This window comes from Rhinolophus ferrumequinum, chromosome 18 (assembly GCF_004115265.2).
Source record: "Rhinolophus ferrumequinum isolate MPI-CBG mRhiFer1 chromosome 18, mRhiFer1_v1.p, whole genome shotgun sequence".
Classification (NCBI taxonomy): Eukaryota; Metazoa; Chordata; class Mammalia; order Chiroptera; family Rhinolophidae; genus Rhinolophus; species Rhinolophus ferrumequinum.
The window spans coordinates 48,822,495-48,841,819 of record NC_046301.1 but is presented as its reverse complement, the minus strand read 5'-3'; the positions used below and the strand labels follow the sequence as shown (position 1 = coordinate 48,841,819).

The following is a 19,325-nucleotide window of genomic DNA, read 5'->3' as shown; positions in this document are numbered from 1 at the left end:
AGACCAAGGGTTTCACAAGAACTGATCTTTACTCAACAAAGTTCTACACAAGTGGACTCTCACGCCACCTCGGCGCCAATCCCCAGCACAGCACGGTAACAAGTGGACAGACCCTGGAGCCCGCAGGAGGAAGAGGGTGAAGGGGAAGGAGGGACGTGGGCCTGAGCGGGACTGCGGATCAAGGCCAGTCAGGGTCCGCAGCCCTGAGCAGGGGAGAAGATTGAGAAGCTGCAACTTCGTTGTGCAAAAATCAACCAAAAATAAATTAAAAAATTAAATAGTTTTCTTTAAAAAAAAAAAAGACAACGAACCAGGCTCCCCCTTCCCTGAAGGTGGTGGGAGCACCCCCATCCTGGGTTAAGGGGTTTCCAATCCCATCAGACAGCCAGTCCATCCACACACCCCAAGACCCAGCAGAGGATGCTCCAAAAAACTGGAATTACCAGAAAATTAAATGGTATTAAAAATTTTTTTTTTCTTTTTTTTCTTTTTTTTTTTACAAATGGCTTCCAGAGACCTGCTGGAGTTTCAAAGGGCTGGGGTGGGGGAAACCAGCTGAGTTTATGGAATGTGCACCAAGTGCCCCTTGGAATAGAGGCAGGGCCTGACCCTGTCTGAGAGAAGACACAGGGCTGTGATGGGGGTGGGGTCCAGGCCCCTGGTGGGATGGATGGAGCAGGCCCCAGGATGCAGGAATCCAGTCAAACCCCACAAAACCCCAAAAGGTGCCCCCCAAAAAGTAGAAAGCAGGGGAGGAGAAAAAGGAAAACATTAAGGGGACTGCAGGGCCCAGTTTCAGTCTTGAGGCCAAACAGAAAGTAACTATACTCCCTTCTGTTCTAGAGGAGACTCTCCCACTGTGACCATATCCCAAAGAATCCCAGAAGGGTCCCTAGAATCACTGTCCCAATCTGGTGGGGTCTCGGGGCCCATCGGGAGCTCTGACGAACAGGCAGCCTCAGGGCCTTAGGGTGGGGAGGCACCTTTCCCCTCCTCTAAGCCCTCAGTTTCCTTCTTACTGGCAAAGCATAAGCTTTCATCCCATCACCATCAATTAAATGCCCCAGGCCTCGGGTTAAAACTCGGGGCCTGGAACATGAGAAGAGGGCTCTCAGCACAGAGTAACAGACTGCCCTTGAAATGGATTTGCTTATGGAGAGGCAGGGGTAGGTGTCAGCAGCTCTGGCTACCGCCTGCTCTCTTCCAGAAAAAGGTCCCAACACAGTGTCTTCAGAAGTCACTGAAGCACAGGATAGGAAGAAAGAGGGACCTCTGGCTGCTCCAGTGATCCGCACTCTTCTTGCTGGAACGGGGCAAAGGGGGACACACTGGCTGAGGCTGCCACAGAGCTGGCAGGAAGTGTGCGGAGCAGGTCCAAAGCGTATGCGTGCTGACGGGGCAGCCCCAAGGTGGCCATCCTCTTGCCCCTGCCCTGGGCTCCCAGTGGAGGCCCCCAACCCACCCAGCCCTCCCCAATCACTGCCAATTCTGGCAAAACGGTAGAAGCTTCTTAAACTCTAGATGCAGGTTACACGGAAGGCCTTACGGGTTAACTCGGGTTCACTAATTCTACTGTCTCCATGCAGTCGGGGAAATGGTGGGGCAGCTGGCTTGGCCTGGCTGGCTGCAGTGCCCGCACATGCGTGTGGCCACATGTGTACGTGTGAGTACATGTCTCTACAGGGACCCCCCCCTCCCCACCTGCTTTCTCCCTGTCTCACCCTAAGCCAGATTCGGTCGGCTGTGTTGATTCCTCCCTCCCACATGGCTGGCCCAAGTGGGCTGCCTGGGGTGACCCTGCTTTGAGCAAGGGGCCCTTGCTGCCAAGAAGTCCCACCCCCCTCCCATTTGTAGGATGAGTGTGGAGGCCCCACCAACCTGCCCACCACTGACTGGCCACACAAGCCGGGCGTAGCAGGTAGATGGACAGGGAAGGCATCTGGATTGGGTCCCACTCACTCCTCCCTAACCCCCCTCGACCAGGGCACGGCAACTTCTGGACGCAGCGCGATCCACAGCAACCCCTCCAAGACGACGCAGACAGAAACCTGCAGGGAGAGAAGGGGGGTCAGAGTCTGTACCACCTCAGCCCCTAGGACAGCACCAGCCCCCTGCCTGCGGCCTCCTCACCTGGCAGTCGCATTATTCTAGACCCCATAGAAAGCAGCCAGCCTCTCCTTGAGCAGTGGTGGGAACTGCTCTGAGAACTGCTGCCAGTTTTCCTCCCCAACTTGGTCTTTGAAGCCATGAAGAATCTGTGGTGGAGGGAAAGGGGCACCCAGAGCAGAGCAAGATGAACTCAGCCTCTCCCCCCAGAGTGTCCCCCTGTCGCCTCCTGGGACTACATCAGGGCTAAGCGGGAGCCTCACCTTATAAAACATGTCCCTCAGGTCATCCTTCGGGCTCACCCAGGAGGCTACAGCGTCGCAGAAGAAAATAAAGTCCTGAAACACGACGGACCCCATGTGAGGGACCGCCCGAGCCCAGCCCCAGCGCCTTCCCTCAGAGCCCAGCCGCCCCAACCTGCACGACGCCCCCAGGGTTGACGCCTATCATCATGCAGATGCCTCGGAAGGCCGAGTCCTTCTCCTCGTTGTCCCTGATGTTCCTGAGGGATGTGCACCTGTGGGGAAGGTGAGCACTGGGGAGTCAGCAGGCAGGACTGGGGCAGAAGGGCATCCATGGGGGACAGCAGGGCTGGGGTGGGCCGTGTGTCTATGAGGTGTGGAGGAAGCAGGGGACCAGTGAGCAGAGGGGCTGCGACGTGCATCTATGGATGGGCAGGGCTGGGTGGGCACAGGTGAGGGATGGGTGGGGCCTGTCCCACCCACCCCACTGCCCAGCCCACCGTACGGCAGGCCCCACACAGGTGAGCACACACCAAGGCCGGATGAACTGCTGCAGCATGGGTGCCACCTCCTGTGGGCACACGTAGCCCAGGCGGCCGATGGTGATGGCTGGAATGGCAGAGGGACTCGTCAGGCGACCTGCAACCCCGAGCGGCCCCGGGACGGTACGTGGCAGGGCCTCTGGCATGAGGCACCAGCCCCGCCCCATGGGCCCCAAGGGAATAGCTCCCGCCAGCCTTGGCCCAGAGCTTGACCCTGGAGCTTGGCTCAGCCTGGGTCTCCCCTGAGGCCAGCATCTTTCTTGCTGCTCCTCCCAGAACCCCTTCCAGACACCTTCCCTAGTTCTTTCCCAGGGCCTCTTCTCAACTACCCTCCCAGCCAGGAAGCCCACCTCCAGGAGCCAGGAAGGAGAGCGGCAGAGGCCCAGACGTGATGCCCACCTGTGTTCTCCAGCAGCGTCTTGGGTGTGTTGGGCCGGTTAATGATCTCCACCAGGTTGTTGAGGACCATCTGCACGTAGGGCTGCATCTCTGCCCCTGAGGGACCAGCCAGTCAGAGCCCCGCACAGCCCACACCACCCAGGCTGACAACCCCAGTTGCATCTAGACACTGGCCGACCATAACTGGTGAGGGAGTGAAAAACCTTCTCCAGATGGTCCCCAGCCCAGACCCATGGCCAACCCGAGACAGACCCACATTCTCCAAACACCAGAAGCTTCCCTGGAGTCACTGCTGGACAGCAGGGTGAGGCCACACCAGCCAGCCTTGCTGTGGAGGTGATGGGGGAAATTGCTGAACAGCCCAGTCAGAACAGACCTGTCATCCTGCCTCTTTACAGAAGGCCACCACAGATGGCCTTTCAGCCATTCAGCCCATCTCTGATAACAATGCTCAGAGGTGTCCTCTTGTCCTGGCCCATGGGAGCCTTCCTCAAGGAGCACTAGCGCCCTCTTGAGGGGACCTGTCAGTCAGAGCCAGGCTCTGCACCCAGGCGGGGAGCACCCAAGACGGACATAGCCTGCCCACATGCAGGACACTCACCCATCTGCATGCAGATCTCGCCGATGGCCCAGGTGGCATTGTTGCAGACAGAGATGAACTCAGGGTTCAGGTTGGTGCCCAGTATGGGCATGAATTCAGCTGGTGGGGAGAAAGAGGAGTGCTGAGCAGGAGGGCCTGCCAGGGTGAGCTCCAAGAGCTGGCCAGGCAGGCCCCATCAGATAGTACGAATACATCCCAATTCGGTCACAGTACTCCCCGGTCATTGCTCCATCACTTGAGGCCAGGGCTGGGGTCATGGGGTAAGGATGAAACGGGTGTCATACCGATACAGGGCTTGACGTGGATGAAGCAGGCTTTGGTGAGGTCTCCCAGGAGGGCGAAGGAACTCTGCCGGACCTCGGGCATGGAGTCCTGGGGGATCAGAGTGGCATCAGCTTGGCAGGGCTCCCCTCCCACCAATCAGCCAGGGTCCCAATCAATCCCAGCTGCAGGGCAGCTAGGGGAGCAGTCCCCAGAGCACAGCCTGACCCTTCTACTTCCCAGCACGGAGGATGTGGACCCCCTCTGTACATTAGGACTTGGGGAACACATGAATGAGTGCCTCGCTCTGGGCACTGCCACAGAGGGGGGCACATGTAACTGCTGCCCATCCTGATACACGGGTTGGGGGTGATGTTGGATGGACCTGTGCTTTCACATTTCCTCTTTTCTACTTTTTCTACATTGTTGGCCTGAAAAATGAGCTTTTACTCATGTCTTATTTGAATCCCTTTTAAACATAATTACAAGGTTCTTTCTATGGGCCCCCTTTCCCTAATGTCCTTGGGTTACCACCGGGGCCCTGAGCCTCCCACCCCAGCCCCCAGGGTGGCCCACACAGACTGCTGGGTGTCGTCACTGTGAGCCTGAGGCTGGTGGGGGATGCTCACCCACCTGCATGCACTGGAAGAGCAGTGTCATGATGTTGCTGCGGGCCACCAGCTGTTCCACGTGGCCACCCAGGCCCTCGGCCAAGCCACTGAGCAGGTCTAGCGCCACGATCATGAAGTCCTTGTCAGGGGCCTCGTACTGCTCGGGGTGCTGGGTGTACATCTGGGCACGGATGGGGGCAGGTGGGCGGGTGAGGGGGGCGGGCGAAGGCTAGGGCAGCAGCAGAGGAATGGTGGCAGGGTGGCAGCAGGTGGGAGCTCACCATAGCCTGGGCCAGTGTCTTCTGCACTAGGGTGACGCAGCGCTGGTAAACGGGCTCACAGTAGGGCAGGAAGCCACTCTGGAGGGCAGTAGCCACTGACGACAGACACTAGCAGGAGGAAGGCAGGAGAGGTAAGCTTAGGAGGGGTAGGGCGGGGCTGCGGGAGGGAGTCTAGAGGTTACCCACCTCCAAAAGGGGGAACAGGTCCTTGTCTTCGTCCTTGAGCTCGTTCCACTTCTGGATGAGCGGAGGCATCAGCTTCTGGATATATTCCTGGAGGGGAGTAGGAAGTTGGGGCTCCCTGGGCAGGGGTGGCAGCCTGGGAACCAGCAGGGCTCCCTGTGACTCAGAGGTACCCACTGCCTGAGCAGTGAGGCCTGGGCTCCTCGCTGTGGCTCATGGGGTCCTGCAAGGCCTCACCATCCAGCCAGACCTCTAGGCCCTTCTCATCCGTCCCAAGCTCCGCTCTACCCACCCCTGCCCCCTCAGAACCTGGGTCAGCACCTACTGGTTCCCATCGGCCCCTGAACTCCCCCAACACAGCACTTACCACACTGTCTCAGAACTGTCTGTCTCCCCCACTAAACTGGGGCCAGGTCTGTCTGCCTGTCGAGGTCATGGCCATGTCCCTGGCGTGCGACACAGGGTCACCGCCAGATCACCAGATGCCGAGAGGCACAGGATCAGAAGGAGAGAGCCGCTGTGGGGTCTCACCGGCTGGTTGAGGTGGTGGCCCACAGAGTCGGCCAGGGTGCCGATGGCATCATAGAGGATGAGCAGGTTCTTGTGCTGGTACTTGCCAAAGGCGAAGACGAGGGTGTCCAGGATATAGCTGAGGTAGGGCACCAGCTCCGTGCAGGCCTCCTCCTCCAGGGTGGCGAAGGCACTGGAAGGGGGGAAGGGCTCAGTGGGGGTCTACTGGCGGGGTGGGGCCACAGGCAGGTGGAGATAGGAGCGGGTAGTTGGGATCAGCCAGTACGAACACATTAGAAATCAGCGGGATGTCAGGGGTACTGTGTATCATCACTTCCCAGAGGGCAGCCAGTGGCTCAAACGTGAGGACTGTGGGACCAGGGGTCAGGGGTCACCTGCAGGCTGCCTCCTGCACCCTCTTGTTGCCATCCAGGATGCGCTTGAGCAGTTCCGTCATCAGAGGCTTGAGGTGCATGTCGGGTGGCTGGCTGACTACCCAGTGGGCATAGCGGCTCAGCGTCCAGCAGGCAATGGAGCGGACCAGGGCCTTTTTGTCCGACAGGCACTGGATAAGGTGTGGGATCAGCTCGGGCAGGTAGGGCACCATGCCCTGCATGCAGCCTGCAAAGACGGCACAGGAGGAAGCCTGAGCCCAGCTGAGCCTGGCCACTCCCACCTCTAGGGGAGAGAATCGATGGCATCTGACAGATGGGGAAACTGAGACTCAAGTTAAATAACTGGCTCAGTCATAGAGCCAGTGGAAGGTAGGGTCAGGAGGGGAAGCAGCATCACTGCAAACCTTTCCCCACCACTGGCTCCACCCTATCACGGTCACTCATTCATTCATAGATGACCAGGCTGCACAGTGACTCGGGCTTTGTGGGTAACAGTAACCCCAATGGATGGAAACTACTTTTCTTTTGAAACCTTTCTTGGATGTTTGTGACTTTTCTTTCTCTATTTTTCATTTTCTTTTTTTAAAAAAAAACAATTGCATACGTCTTTTACTTAGAGAACACAGATAATGGTACACCCCCTAATAATCCAAGACAAGTGATCTATTTTTCACTGGTTCAGGACCTAGTTCCTCTAGGTCTTTTCCCATGAATATGCAGAACACCTAAGGTAGTCTATTCATATGCGCACATGTAAGCTGTATTACACTTATTATATAAGGAAACGTTTCCTTGCTGAGGGATCCTACTGCTGTGTCTGAAAAATTTTTTTAAACTTTTTTTTTTTTAATTTATTTTAAGTGTGTTTTTCTAGGACCCATCAGCTCCAAGTCAAGTAGTTGTTTCAATCCAGTTGTTCAGGGCACCACTCACAGTGGCCCATACGGGGATCGAACCGGCAACCCTGGTGTTACAAGCATCGCGCTCTAACCAACTGAGCTAACTGGCTGCCCCATCACCATGTCTGAACTTTTTAGGACAGACCTGGATGCCGAGGCGGTCACGAGTGATGCCTGTAACAGATTTGCAAAGCCCTCTGGTCATTCCAGCTGTACAACCCATCGGGACAAGGGCGCCTGAAAGCCATGGCAGTAGCAGCAGACCACGTGAAGTTTGAGGAAACACCACCACTGCACACTCATCCTGGCAGGCCAGCCCCACAGCTGGGAGCAGCTTTGAGGCCCAGCTGCACCCTGGGTGACTAGGGAAGTGGTGTACATCCCTCTGTCTATGAAACCCACTTCATCAGGTAGTGGTGAACCCGTGGAAGCGGGTTGCCTGCCATGGACTAGCAATGCAGAAGTGACTGGTCTTATTATTGCAGTCGCTATAATTATGCTTATGACCTCATAGAATTGCCTGTCTGTGAGAATTAAGGAGAGGGCTTGCATTTCGGGGTTTGGGGTTTCTTTCAGGCCCACAGGCTGAGGGGAACATTGAAATCCCAAAGTTGTTTGGAGGGACTGAGCAGGCCCCTGGAGAGAACTCGGGAATGGCACTGCTCCCCCAGGCAGCCCTGCCTGGGCCAGCCCGTCTCACATCAGCACAAGGGTCAGAGGTCAGGCACAGGCAGGCCGGCGGGGCACTCACCCTCAGCGATGGCACCCAGCACCAGGATGCCCGACTCCTTGACCACCCACTCAGGGTGGAAGAGGAGTCCCTTGAGCAGGGGAAGGAGATGGGGTAGTAGCTCCTCCCGGAAGACATTGGCCAGGACGTCCAGTGCAGCCGCCGAGCACTTCCCTGGGGCAGGAAGGACAGCCGACAGGCAGGCTCAGGGAAGCCCATCAGGCAGGGCCTCCTCCACCATACCCCCAGGTCAGATCAGATATGATTAGAATCCTTATGATCATGGGCTTCTCATCACTTCCCGAGAGGGAACCCAGGGTTGGCTGCCCCCACCTACCACCCCCACCACCCAACCCCTGCTGGGGCCACGCACTCAGATTCCAATCCGACAAAGCATCATCATCATCATCATCCTCTGCGTCCTCAGAGCCATCCGGCCGCTCGGCCTCATGGGGCAGCGTCACCGTGCGCGACTTGTGGAAGCGTGGCTTTATGTCCTGCTCACTGTCAGGGACTGCCTCATCCTCCTCCACGTCCCCCTGTGGGCCAGGCAGACCGCTAAGGACCACCACCGTTCCAGCCCCAACACCCCGGCCCTCACCTGCCTGCCTGTGCCCGGCGATGGGCCCCGGCTGACCTTTAGCAGGATGATGTCAATTTCCGAGTACTTCATCCCATTTACCAGGATGGGGATCAACCTGTCAGGAGAGAGGCTAAGGCTGTTCATCGGGAGGCGGGGCCCCCTGGGGGCTTCAAAGCCTGGGCAAGAAGGAAGCAGAGGTACTAATGAGAGCATCAAGGGCAGACTAGATGGAACACGCTGATTCTGAGGGCCCCACACCCATTCATTTCCCTTCGTGGGAACGTAGTCTCAACCACTGTAACACGGACAGAGCTGATACCACTCCAGGCTCCACAAGAAGGCTTTTGACCCAAACCTGGCCACTCTGGGAACTCCAGCCTCCTGAATATACTGAGATACTTGGAACGGTGCCTGTTTTCCTAAGACGCCATAAAGCAGAGACATGTGGCCTAGTCACCAGGCCCCTCCCTGGGATGGGGCCAGGTTAGGGGAGCAAACAGGCAGGACAGCCGGCCCCCTCAGCTGGAGCCCATGTACCTTGGAATTGGAAACTTTGATTAGAGCCTTCACTGACTAAGGGATAGGCGAGTAATCCAAGCTGGTCCTAGAACTTTTGCTGGAAATACAGGTCAAGAGAGAAATTCTTTTCTCAGAGGTTCCTAAGCTGTAAAGCTGTTGACCACAGCATGGCCATGAGGGAAGGTCATGCCTGAGAATGAAGCCAAAGTAGAGGAAGTAGATCTGAGGCTAGACAGATACCTTTCACATCCTTTGAGCACCTGGATCCAACTATGCCTGAAGCCTTTGTTGACTTTTCATTTTTTCCACCTTAACTTATCTAATTTTTAAGGCATTCAAGTTACATTCATAGTACTTGCAAAATAAATGTCTGCAGGTATAGAAAGTAAACTGAGATAAAAGAGGTAGAGCATGGGGTGTGAGGGCCAGCAGGCAGGAGGGGTACTCACTGGACCAGGTGGGAGGCCAGGACTTCCTTACAGATGGGCTGCTCGGCCAGCGTCAGCCAGAACTCACAGGCCTCAAGGGCCACATTCTCATCATGGTCCTGGGTCCTCTGCAGCATGTACTGGGGCGGGATGGGAAGAAGGTAAGGCCCCATCCGGCTAGAGGTAGCTCCCCCGGTGCCCCCGCCCTGTAGCACCAGCTGGCCTAGGTGTGCACACCTGAATAATGCTATGCATGTGGGGGATGAGCCTATCAATTCGCACTTCCAGCAGCATCACCAGGGCACGGCACACATTCTTCCGCACCTCGGGATCATCATCCACAGCCAGGGCAAACAGGTGCTGCGGGGAAGGCGGGGTCAGCCACGGCGGGGATGCCCAGCCCTGCCCTGCTCACCCCCAGCCTGGCAACCCACCTCGATGAAGGTGTCAATATTGTCCATCAGCGCCTGGGCCCGGTCCATGATGAATTGGTTCACGCAGGCAATGGCATGGGACCTGGCAGGGAGCGGGTACGTGGGTCACCCCCACCCCGCCCACCCCAGGCCCCCTGCAGACTCCTGGGGAGCTGCACCCACCGGATCTTGGGGCTGCAGTGCTTGAAGAACTGCAAGAACTTGGGGATCATGATGTTGAGGGGCCTGTTGAGGGCATCACTGTCCAGGAGCTCGGATGAGTCTTCGCAGATTTTCTGCAGGGCTCCAAAGGCTCCCTAAACAGGGAGGAGCACACATGGCCACGGGTCCCAGTCCAGCCCCAGCTCCTGCCCGGGCGGGCCATGGCTTGCTGCCTACCTCACAGGTGTTGTAATCCTCTGAGTTGAGCAGGTTGCACAGCTGGGGCAGCAGCTCAGGCCACATCTGCAGCTCACCCTTGGAAGCGATGGTGGTGATGAGAATGCCTGGGCGGCCGGGAAAGGACGCTGCCTCAGGCTGGGTGCAGACAGGCCTGCCCGCCACTTTCCGGACTCTCTCCCCCAAGAGCCCTACACACCCCCTTTGAGATTCTCTGAGCCTTACTGTAAGTCAGCTCTGTTCCAGGCCCCGGGGTACAGGCAAAACTAAATACAAAGTCCCTACCCTTAGAAGTTGTCTAATGAAGGAGGCTGCGAAGTCAAGATCAACCCACATAGGAACTGGGAGGCTAGACACAAAGAGCTAAGGGGAGAAATAAAGCAGAGAAGATGGCTAACAGGGACTGACGGTGAGGGTATCAATTTAAAATTGGGTGTCCAGAGCTTCCCCCAGGTGACAGCTTGATATCAGAGCAAAGACCTGAAGGAGGTGAGGGAGAAGCCATCTAGGTCCCTAGAGAAAAAGCATCCCAGGCAGAGGGAATGACAAGTGCAAAAGCCTGGGGGCGGGAGCAAGCCTGGAGAGCTTACAGACGGGTGAGGCGCCCATGGGGCTCAGTGGGGTAAGGTAAGGGCTGGGAGGGTGCAAGGGACAGGTCCTGCAGGGTGCAGTGGCCTCAGGGAGGACTTGCACTACTTCCTAGAAACCCAAAACGCAAGAACCACCTGCAGTAGGCATCTGAAGCGTGAGGGCAGTGAAGCTGAATGTGGGTGATGCCCGTGCGCAGAGATGGTATTTAAAGCCAGGAGGTGGCAGTCTTTCCCAGGGGGAGAAGCTGCCCTGACAACACTCTAGATGACCCCGGTCACATGTCTGCTAGGAAAAGTGCTCCCTGCGGTAGACTGAGGACAGTCCCGGTCCCATCCCTATCTGTGTGATGTTGGCCGCATCACCTAACCTCTCTGTGCTTCAATGGGGACAAAGACCAATGACTTCCTAGGGCTGCTGGGAAACTTCGGTGACTTAACTCAAGTACTCAGGGCAGAACCTGACACCTGGAATGAGCTTGGTAAGTCCAGATCCTTCTGCTGGCCTCAGAAGAGGTATTGGCAGGGCTAAGGATCACTTTAACAGAGGAAGCAGGCCCAAAGATCTGCCCTTCTGGCATGCCCCAGCAGCTATCTCAAATTGAATACTATTCTTCTATCTTTACTGAATTTTAAGATTACCTTCCCTTTAGGGCAAGCATATCTGTCTTTTCATTTAAAACAGTTACATGCAACAACCTTTTTAAAGCAAGTTTTAAAAGTTGACATAGATTTGAAGACATATAAGTCATTATATGTCAATTATACCTCAATAAAGCTGGGGGTGGGGAAGTAAGTCGGTAACAAATAGTAGGGTTGGTATTAAACAGTAGTGAAAAGACTTAAGATAACACTTCTGGAAAATTCTTGGCCATCATTCTGTTAACTCCTTCAGGCAGCCTTCCAGGAATCAGGAAAACACCAAGGCAAAGCTAACTCACGTTTCAGCTAAATCATCATTGGTTTGATTTAGTTCAGCTAAATCATTAATGACACCAAACTCCACAAGGGTAGGGAACTCTGATTTTAATCTGCTACACCCTCAGGACCTAACATAAAATTGTGGACATTAAGTAACTGCCTCAGAAGCAAGAAAGGCTGTTTCAGGAGGGAGTGTGGTTCAGAGCGTGGACCTGCACTCGTCACTTCTGAGCTCTGCCACTTACCAGGCAAGTCCCTTAACCTCACTGTGCTTCAGTTTCCTCATCTGCAAAATGGCAGCAGTAATAGTCGTAGCATCCCCAGTGATTCCATACCCTCAACATGCTGAGACCATTCTCGGCCAAGTGGGAGCTCAGGGCATCATCCCGGCCAACTACAGCCGGCCGCCTCACCTATGGTGGCTCGGATGAGCGAGGAGGCATCGCCAATGTTGTTGAGACACTCCTGTTTGATGAAGTCAGCCACCGGCGGAGGAAAGCTCTGGTAATGCGCCTTCACATTGTTCTTGAGGATGAGACCACTGAGAGAGCGAGTTGGCTCATCTGGGGGAAGAGGGCTGAGGCTCAGAGGACCACAGAGGAGGAAATGGGGTCTGGCCTGTGTGGAGGGGCACCGAGGGCCACGTACCTTCTGACTTGAGTCTGGTCAGGACGAAGATCAAGTAGTTGTTGAAGTCAGGAAACTGGTTCAGTTGTTTGAGTTTCTGTCAGGTTGTTAAGGGACTTGGGAGACAAGGGCTTCCCCAGGGGGGGCCCCCTTACTACCACGTAGCTGACAGTACCTCTGACCACTGGGACCAAGCAGCCAGTTCCTGGGAGCCCACCTGTCAACCCCCATGCCCTGAAGAAGGCAGCATTTCAGGCACATCAAATTCACGCAGAGGGTGGGGGAGCATACCTGAGCTCCCCACCACTCCTGAAGACCTGGCCAGAGCAGGAGAGGGTTGGCTGACCTGGCTCTGTCTGAAGGTGGCAGCTGCTTCTCAGCTCTGCTAACAGTCTAGTGTTGCCAGCTTGTTTTAAAAAAGGGGAATACGCATTTTCCTGTAAAACTTGCCAGTGGTTTAAATATTTTAAAATTTTAACTTATAGTATTCTAAACAACAAATTGAAACAAAAATTTTAACCATGAACCTAAACAAAAGCTCAGTGCCAACTAGAGGTGCCCCCCCCCCCAATAGGGCCGTGTTTCCCCTGAGACTGGGACGCTAAATTCTAATCCTTAATTCTCTGCCAAGGCCAGCTCCTAGGCACTGCAGAAAGAGTCTGGGGATTAGGGGGTGGTCCCCGTTCTCTCTGGCCTTCAGGCCTGGAAGGAAGGAAGGATACATCCTGCACGATGCGCTGCGTGGCTGTGTTGGGCGACTGCGAGTCTTTGAGCAGCTGTAGGACCTGCTGCAGGCCCTGCTCGTCTGGCTGCCAGTCCATGGCGCAAGGCAAGCTGTGAGGGGAGGGGCCTGGGTCAGCGCTGGGTCCCGGGAGCTCCGTGTGAGACGCAGGCTGAGCCCCCGGGGAGGTGGCAGCGGCGGCAGCACCACAGGAGCGCCCTCCGCAGACAGGTGGAGGCCGAGCCACGCTAGCCCAAGTGCGGGGTCCCTGCCAGCTGAGCCATCCACTGCCGCGCAGTCGTGGGCTTGGGAGTACGGGCGGAGAGGTGGGGTGGAAGCGGGCCATGGGAGGCGGTGGCAGGGCCCAGTGGATCCTCATCAGGCCTGACACGCAGCCTTCGTCCCAGGGCTGCCCCTGCCGCCTCCCCCGGCTGCGGGTCCTAAGGCTTTTATTTCCCTTGCAACCACTAGGCGAGGGCCCTGCCCCAGCCCACGATAGCGCCTCGGCCGCCTTGGTCTCCCCGTTGCAAGCACGGTCCCGGAAGATCCCCCTTCTGCTCCCGAAATCCAGCCCGCAAACTCCGCCAGATCTCAGACGCCTCCTCTGCCTGGTCTGGTCCCTGATCCTCCCCAGGTGCACCGTCCCAAGGCGCTCCGATCGTCCTGATCCCTGCCGTCTCCCCTCATCCGGCCCTCAAAGCTCAGCCGGATGCCAGACGCCCCCCTTTCTGACCTAGCTAGACCCCGTACAGCGATTCCCCTTAATCAGGTCCGAAGCAATACCCAAATAGGTCCGCGTTGTCTCTCCCAAAGAGCCTGCCAAGCCCGCCCACCCCGCGATAGAAGCCCCCTGGACGGGTCCTTGTCCCTTTCCTAAATCAGGTCTGGCCAAGCCTTCCCCCATTCCCGCCCCCTGCTCCGGTCGGCAATAACTCCTGCTGACGGATCTCCGCTGCTTTCCCCAATCAAGTTCCACCAAGCCCCCCACCACCTCGAGCCGGAAACCCCCTCCGTCGCATCCCTGCGGCTTCCCCCAATTCGGCCTGGCCGAACACCCTGCGGAGCATTCCCCCCAACGGATCCCAGAGAGGCCTCGCAGTCAGACCCAGCAAAACCCTCCAGGCGGAAGTCTGACTCCCTCCCTATCAGAGTCCAACAAGCCCCCCCAACTTTTCAATGCGGCCTCTCCTAATCAGACCCAATCAAGCCCCGCCGAAACAACACCCCCAAAACACGTACCCGATCCTCACGACGTCCCCCAATCAGATCCCCTCGAGCCCGACCCCAGGCGCCCCACTGACCCGATTCTCGCGGCACCAGGACCTAGCCCGACTTCGAGGCCCCACCCCCTAAACCCGGCTCGGTTTCCCCCTCCCCCCCGGCCCGTTCTTTCTGCCTCGAGAATCAGGCCCAACAGGGTTCTCGGCCTTTCCCGGTCAGGCGTGGCCCGGCTGCCCGGGCCGCGTGCGGCATAGATCCGGACCCTGGCGGGGGTCGAAACAAGCCGGTGCCAACACGGTCTAGCTCTGGATGAGGCCCACTTACCCGGCCCGGGCCGGAGCAGCGGCGCCTTGCGCTGCGGCTTCTCCTGAGACTCGCGCGGAAGGAGGGAGCCAAAGAGAGGGAATTAAAAAAACGCGGCCGTGGATGAGCTAAGGCGGCTTCCGTATGCCGTTCAAACTGATACAGCCCAGCCAATCGGAAGGAGCAGTCGTCACACGTGGCCTGGCACCAGGGAGACCCAGGCCCCGCCGAGACCGGGTCACGTGACCGAGGAGTTGACGGCTCTCTTGGCCTCTCTGGCCGGCCGGTCCTCCCAGCGTCTCGTTTCTCTCGGGGTCTCTCAAGCCGGCCTGACAGCAGCTCTTTGCTGGGAACTGAGTTTGGTGGCGTGTGGGCACTTTCGGGTTGTCGTGGACCCGGGAACCTCTCGGCTAGAGTCAGCTGTATCTTTGTAACCCCCTCCTCTAAGAATTGAACTGTATCTCCCTGTCCCCATCCAGAGGGTATTTGGGAGCACAGTCTGTGTGCGCAAAGAAAGAGTGGAAGGGGACAGCCTGGGGTGGATTTATACCCCAGAGACAAAGGAAAACCAGACAAAGGGAGTGCCTAAGACGGGCTGGGTTCCTACAGAAGCCTCTGCCACATTTTACGTTATTTATTTTCCAGTACTGTTTGACGATTTTTACTAGGATATGAAAAAAACACAAGGATATAAAATTTTAAATGAAATGAACTAATAAAATAAACGCTGGAACAAAAAGCCTAATCCCTTTCCCCACCTGAAGTTGAATGAAGTGGAACAGCCCAGGAAATTCAAGCAAGAGCAGGGTCATGAAAAACACATTTTCGTGATCCTTGCGCCGTCGGAGGACAAAGTAGGGCCCTCTTTTCTTTCTCTTAAGAGCAGGCAGGAGATGGAGACCCGGAAGCACCCGGTTCCGTTCCTGACCTTACTGATAACAAGGTGACCTCCTTGTTATCCTTCCATTCGGAGCCTTAGTTTCCCATCTTGTCAAATGAGTATAAGAATACTTATAGTTTGCTTGGTTAGAGATAATCTAAATTAAGCATCACCAAAATTTGTTCTTTTATAACGCGGTTCCTACCCCACAAGGCTCAAGGCCGAACTTTCACTGTACACATATTCAGCCCTTCCCTAAATCAATATTTACTAAATTTACTTAATTAACTAGGTCTCTGATCCCAAAGGACAACCCAGCCCTGTCCCGAGACTTTTTGGCCTCGGGAGAGGCACGAGGTCAATTTTTGCCCCAGCCTGGAGGAGGTGGACAGGTTTCTCAGCCCATTTCCCATTGGCAAAGTCAGTTCCGGCTCCATTCACTCATGAAAAATAGGACCTAAGACCTCTCTTGCCCAGTACTGGCTTCGGAAAGGTCAGCTGGTGCCTAACTCCGTCCGACAGTCGGGCTGCATTCTCATCTCAGCAGGCTGAGCTGGACAGAGACCAGACTTGGAGGACACGTGCGAAAAGCCGGCGCCTACGCATGCGCATTGGCCTTCCCTCGCTCAGGAACTTCCCTGGAACTACAAATTCCGTCCTGCCAGGCGCCGGCTTACGGGATCTGGCTGAGACTCAAAACTCGGGGATCTAGAGAGCCCTCGATGTGGGCGTTGAGCAGAAGGAAGAGTGAGGCTGAGCGGCTGGAACTAGGTTTGGAGGATTCGGGAAAGGGTACGAACGGTAGGAGTTTTCTATTCAGGGTTGGTGGTTGCCCCAGATAAGGGTCATGTGGGAAGCGAGTTAGAGACGCAGGAGAGAATGTTAGTGCTCATTCCCTCCCTTTTAAGACGTCAGGTTTCCAGCAGCCCTGCATAAACCTCAGGGGTGAGAGGAGTCCAAGCAGAATAAAGTGGCCCCTGCTGCCTGTGTGATCCACAGTATTGGGCCTCGTGTGACCACGGAAGTCTTTCTTCCTCTCCCCAGTTGGTGGATTTGAATACTGAATCGGGACTCTCGTCCCCCTACTCCCCTCCCCCCCCCCACACACACACACTCCTCAAGCACCTATTGTCAGAGGGTTTCCAAATGTAATTCTCACAACAGCCCTGTGCACGGCAAACTTATTTCAACTAGAAGCGCTTAGGTCAAGAAACTCAAGGAGCTGATTCCCCAATCGTGAATCTGAGATGGGAGACAAACGCCTCTCACTTTACAACAGCCTCCCTGCCTGAGCATCTCATTAGACTGCACCTGCGTATAAAGGTCAGGATTTCTCAAACATGACCATCAAACACAAGGCAGTTGCTTCACCCAGAGAAGCAAAGACAGCTGTTTGAAATGTCAGGACTGGGGCGGCCAGATGGCTCAGTTGGTTAGAGCGGGAGCTCTGAACAGGTTGCCGGTTCAATTCCCGCATGGGATGGTGGGCTGTGCCCCCTGCAACTAAAGACTGAAAATGACAACTGGACTTGGAGCTGAGCTGCACCCTCCACAACTAAACTGAAGGACAACAACTTGGAGCTGATGGGCCCTGGAGAAATACAGTGTTCTCCAATATTTATTCCCCAATACATTTTTTTTTTTAATGTCAGGGTTAACGTAGACTGTATGAATGAACATTGATTCCCTAATGTTCGGATAGTGCTTGTCTCTAGAGATGCTTCTGCATGTTACCCCTATTTTATAGATGATGAACCTTAATCCAAGAAAGGCTGACTTACCCAAGATCACACAGCAAACAGGCACCAGAATAGTTTGAAGCCAGGGCTATGTGACTCACCAAAACCTGAAATTTGATTTTCCTCCCCCTTCACACTTTCCCCAGGTCAGGGCTGGTGAGCACCGTGGATGGAGATGCCAGGACTCCATCAGCTCCTTCTGCCTCCTGACGCTCCAGAATAGAGGCTGAGCTGCTGCAGGGGCGACCTACTTCTCCCACTTGTGTTTCTTTTTTAAGATCCAGCAGCTGCTGGTGGCTTTGAGAGGAGGAGATAGAGGTGGTTCCATTGGCTTCCTATGTCCCCTCCCCCAATGCTACATCCTCAAGGCTAACATCACATCTGGGCCAGCTCAGCAGCCCAAAAGTAGGAAAGAGAGCTCTTTGAGCCAACGTGGAAAATAAACCAGACACGCCTTATTGTGTATTAGCAGGAAGTGAGAGGGGACATGCTCCTGTTCCAAAGCCTACTTGCTCCCTCTTCTTCAAGTCAGGTATGGTTTCAGCTTGAGGTCTTTGCACCTGCTGTTCCTTTGGCCTGGAACACTTCCAAGGACCATCCTCACTACCAGTCCCACTTCCTTCAGAACTTGGGACAAACAGTGTTTCGGGGAGGCCATCCCTGACCAATTTAAAATTGCCATCTCTCCCACTCTCCTCAAGGTCCTCCTTTCATACTTTTCCTCCAAAATGTTTAACTATCTGATGTGTACTATACTTTGCTTCTTGTCTGTTTCCCCCAACTAGAATGTTAGCTCCACTACGACAGGGAGTTTTGTCTGTGCTGGTACTCAGTATTTGAAACGCCCCACCCCAACCTCCACAGGCTGGATCTGACAGAGTCTAAGGCCGGGCGGGTGCCACATCAGCCCTCTCCCAAAACCACAGCTGTCTGCCCTTCCTCCCGTTGCCTCCACATGTCCCAGTGACCACCATGATCCTCTAAGCTGTGGTCCTCCCGACCGAAAGGGGACAGGAACCTGGCCCTGGGATGGTTTCCCTGCCTGAGTGCTGAGCTACTCAGCATTCATGTCTGGAGGGCCCAGATATTGCTTCAAGTCTATTAGGTTTGAGAAGGAGTTGGGAGGCAAGGGCATCTTAAAACATTACAGCTCTACCAGGATGAACAAAGGGGCCAGGAGGGCACAGAAGTACAGAGAGCATTAGAGGGTCACTAGGGGAGTCAGACTTTCTTTAGGACACCCAGTCCCGACTAGTCAACACTCATGATTGTAAGTGGGACAAACAAGCCCTAGTGAGCTCCTTCTCCTGATCACATACACAGCCAGCGCGGGGCCAACCCCAGCCTCCCTGGGAGGACTGCAAGTAGCGGGCAGGACAGAGGAGCCTCACCGGAATCCAGATCCTAGCCTTCCTCACCTCCTGAACTGCCAACACCCCATCACGCTGCTCCCCTGATCATGGCCGGGCCTTCATCTCCCAGGTTCTACCCCAGCCCCCCTTCAGCCAGGGAGATCCTGTTAAGATATAAAACACACTATTGCTTCTTAGTGCAATCCCCTGCCCCCTGCAAATGCTTCTCCCTCAAAATGAAGTCCCACATTCCCACCCTAACACACAAGGCTGTGTATGTTAATACACCTACCCTCCTCACTCACGGGGCTCGTCATATGGGCCTCCTCAGAACTCCCCATAAGGGCCAGGCACTCTCCCACTTGTCTTTACACTGGCTGCTCCCTCTACCTAGTGACTCGCTTCCTCACCTCCCTCAGGTCTCAGATGAGATGTCAACAAAAATATACCCACTCCCCCAGCTTCTACCCAGCACTTCTTCACAGGCACCTCACAAAATGGCTTCCCTTTTTTGTCTGTTTCCTTTCACAAGAGCAGGGAGCACATGTGGTCTGTTCTGTTCCCTGCTGTGGCCCCACGGCCCAGCACAGCCAGGGCACACAGTAGGTACTCAGTGTCTGCTGAATGACAGCTTTAGCCCAGCCAAATGGGACTATGAAGAGACACGGAACGTAAGGAGCAACAACGGTGGTGCAGTCAGGGGGGGAGGAAATGGGTCCTGGGGAAGAATCCAGGCTTACTGGGCGGAGCACGCCCCCATCCTCTCCAAACTCCCACTCACCAAGCCAGACCCAGGCTTTGGTGGGGCGGTACGAGCCGAAGGGGAAGGGTTTAGATTGGAGAGAGCAAAGAAGGCAAACCAAGCACTCAGC

The 19,325-nt window shown here is 55.6% G+C and overlaps 1 protein-coding gene and 1 non-coding gene across 3 annotated transcripts; both read right to left on the bottom strand.

The window, feature by feature from the left end:
• Positions 1 to 10: 10 nt before the first annotated feature.
• Positions 11 to 14,637, bottom strand: TNPO2 (transportin 2). Of its 2 annotated transcripts, XM_033134615.1 has the most exons (25): positions 14,504 to 14,637; positions 12,960 to 13,071; positions 12,259 to 12,334; positions 12,024 to 12,173; positions 10,103 to 10,209; positions 9,887 to 10,020; positions 9,725 to 9,806; positions 9,528 to 9,650; positions 9,312 to 9,430; positions 8,398 to 8,458; positions 8,134 to 8,299; positions 7,782 to 7,934; positions 6,132 to 6,357; positions 5,758 to 5,929; positions 5,230 to 5,316; positions 5,044 to 5,151; positions 4,785 to 4,943; positions 4,175 to 4,262; positions 3,891 to 3,989; positions 3,290 to 3,385; positions 2,882 to 2,987; positions 2,524 to 2,623; positions 2,370 to 2,444; positions 2,131 to 2,255; positions 11 to 2,048 (listed from the first exon to the last, which is right to left on the bottom strand). In XM_033134615.1, the coding sequence occupies exons 2-24, from the start codon at positions 13,056 to 13,058 to the stop codon at positions 2,148 to 2,150; spliced, it is 2,694 nt and encodes an 897-aa protein (XP_032990506.1). In that variant the 5' UTR covers positions 13,059 to 13,071; positions 14,504 to 14,637; the 3' UTR covers positions 11 to 2,048; positions 2,131 to 2,147. The 2 variants fall into 2 exon arrangements, with proteins under 2 accessions (XP_032990506.1, XP_032990505.1); XM_033134614.1 differs by lacking the exon at positions 14,504 to 14,637 and having other exon boundaries at positions 2,882 to 2,957; positions 12,960 to 13,089.
• LOC117038612 (small nucleolar RNA SNORD41) lies at positions 6,007 to 6,076 on the bottom strand. The gene has a single exon (XR_004425702.1). It is a non-coding gene; the product is annotated as a small nucleolar RNA SNORD41 (small nucleolar RNA).
• Positions 14,638 to 19,325: the final 4,688 nt, after the last annotated feature.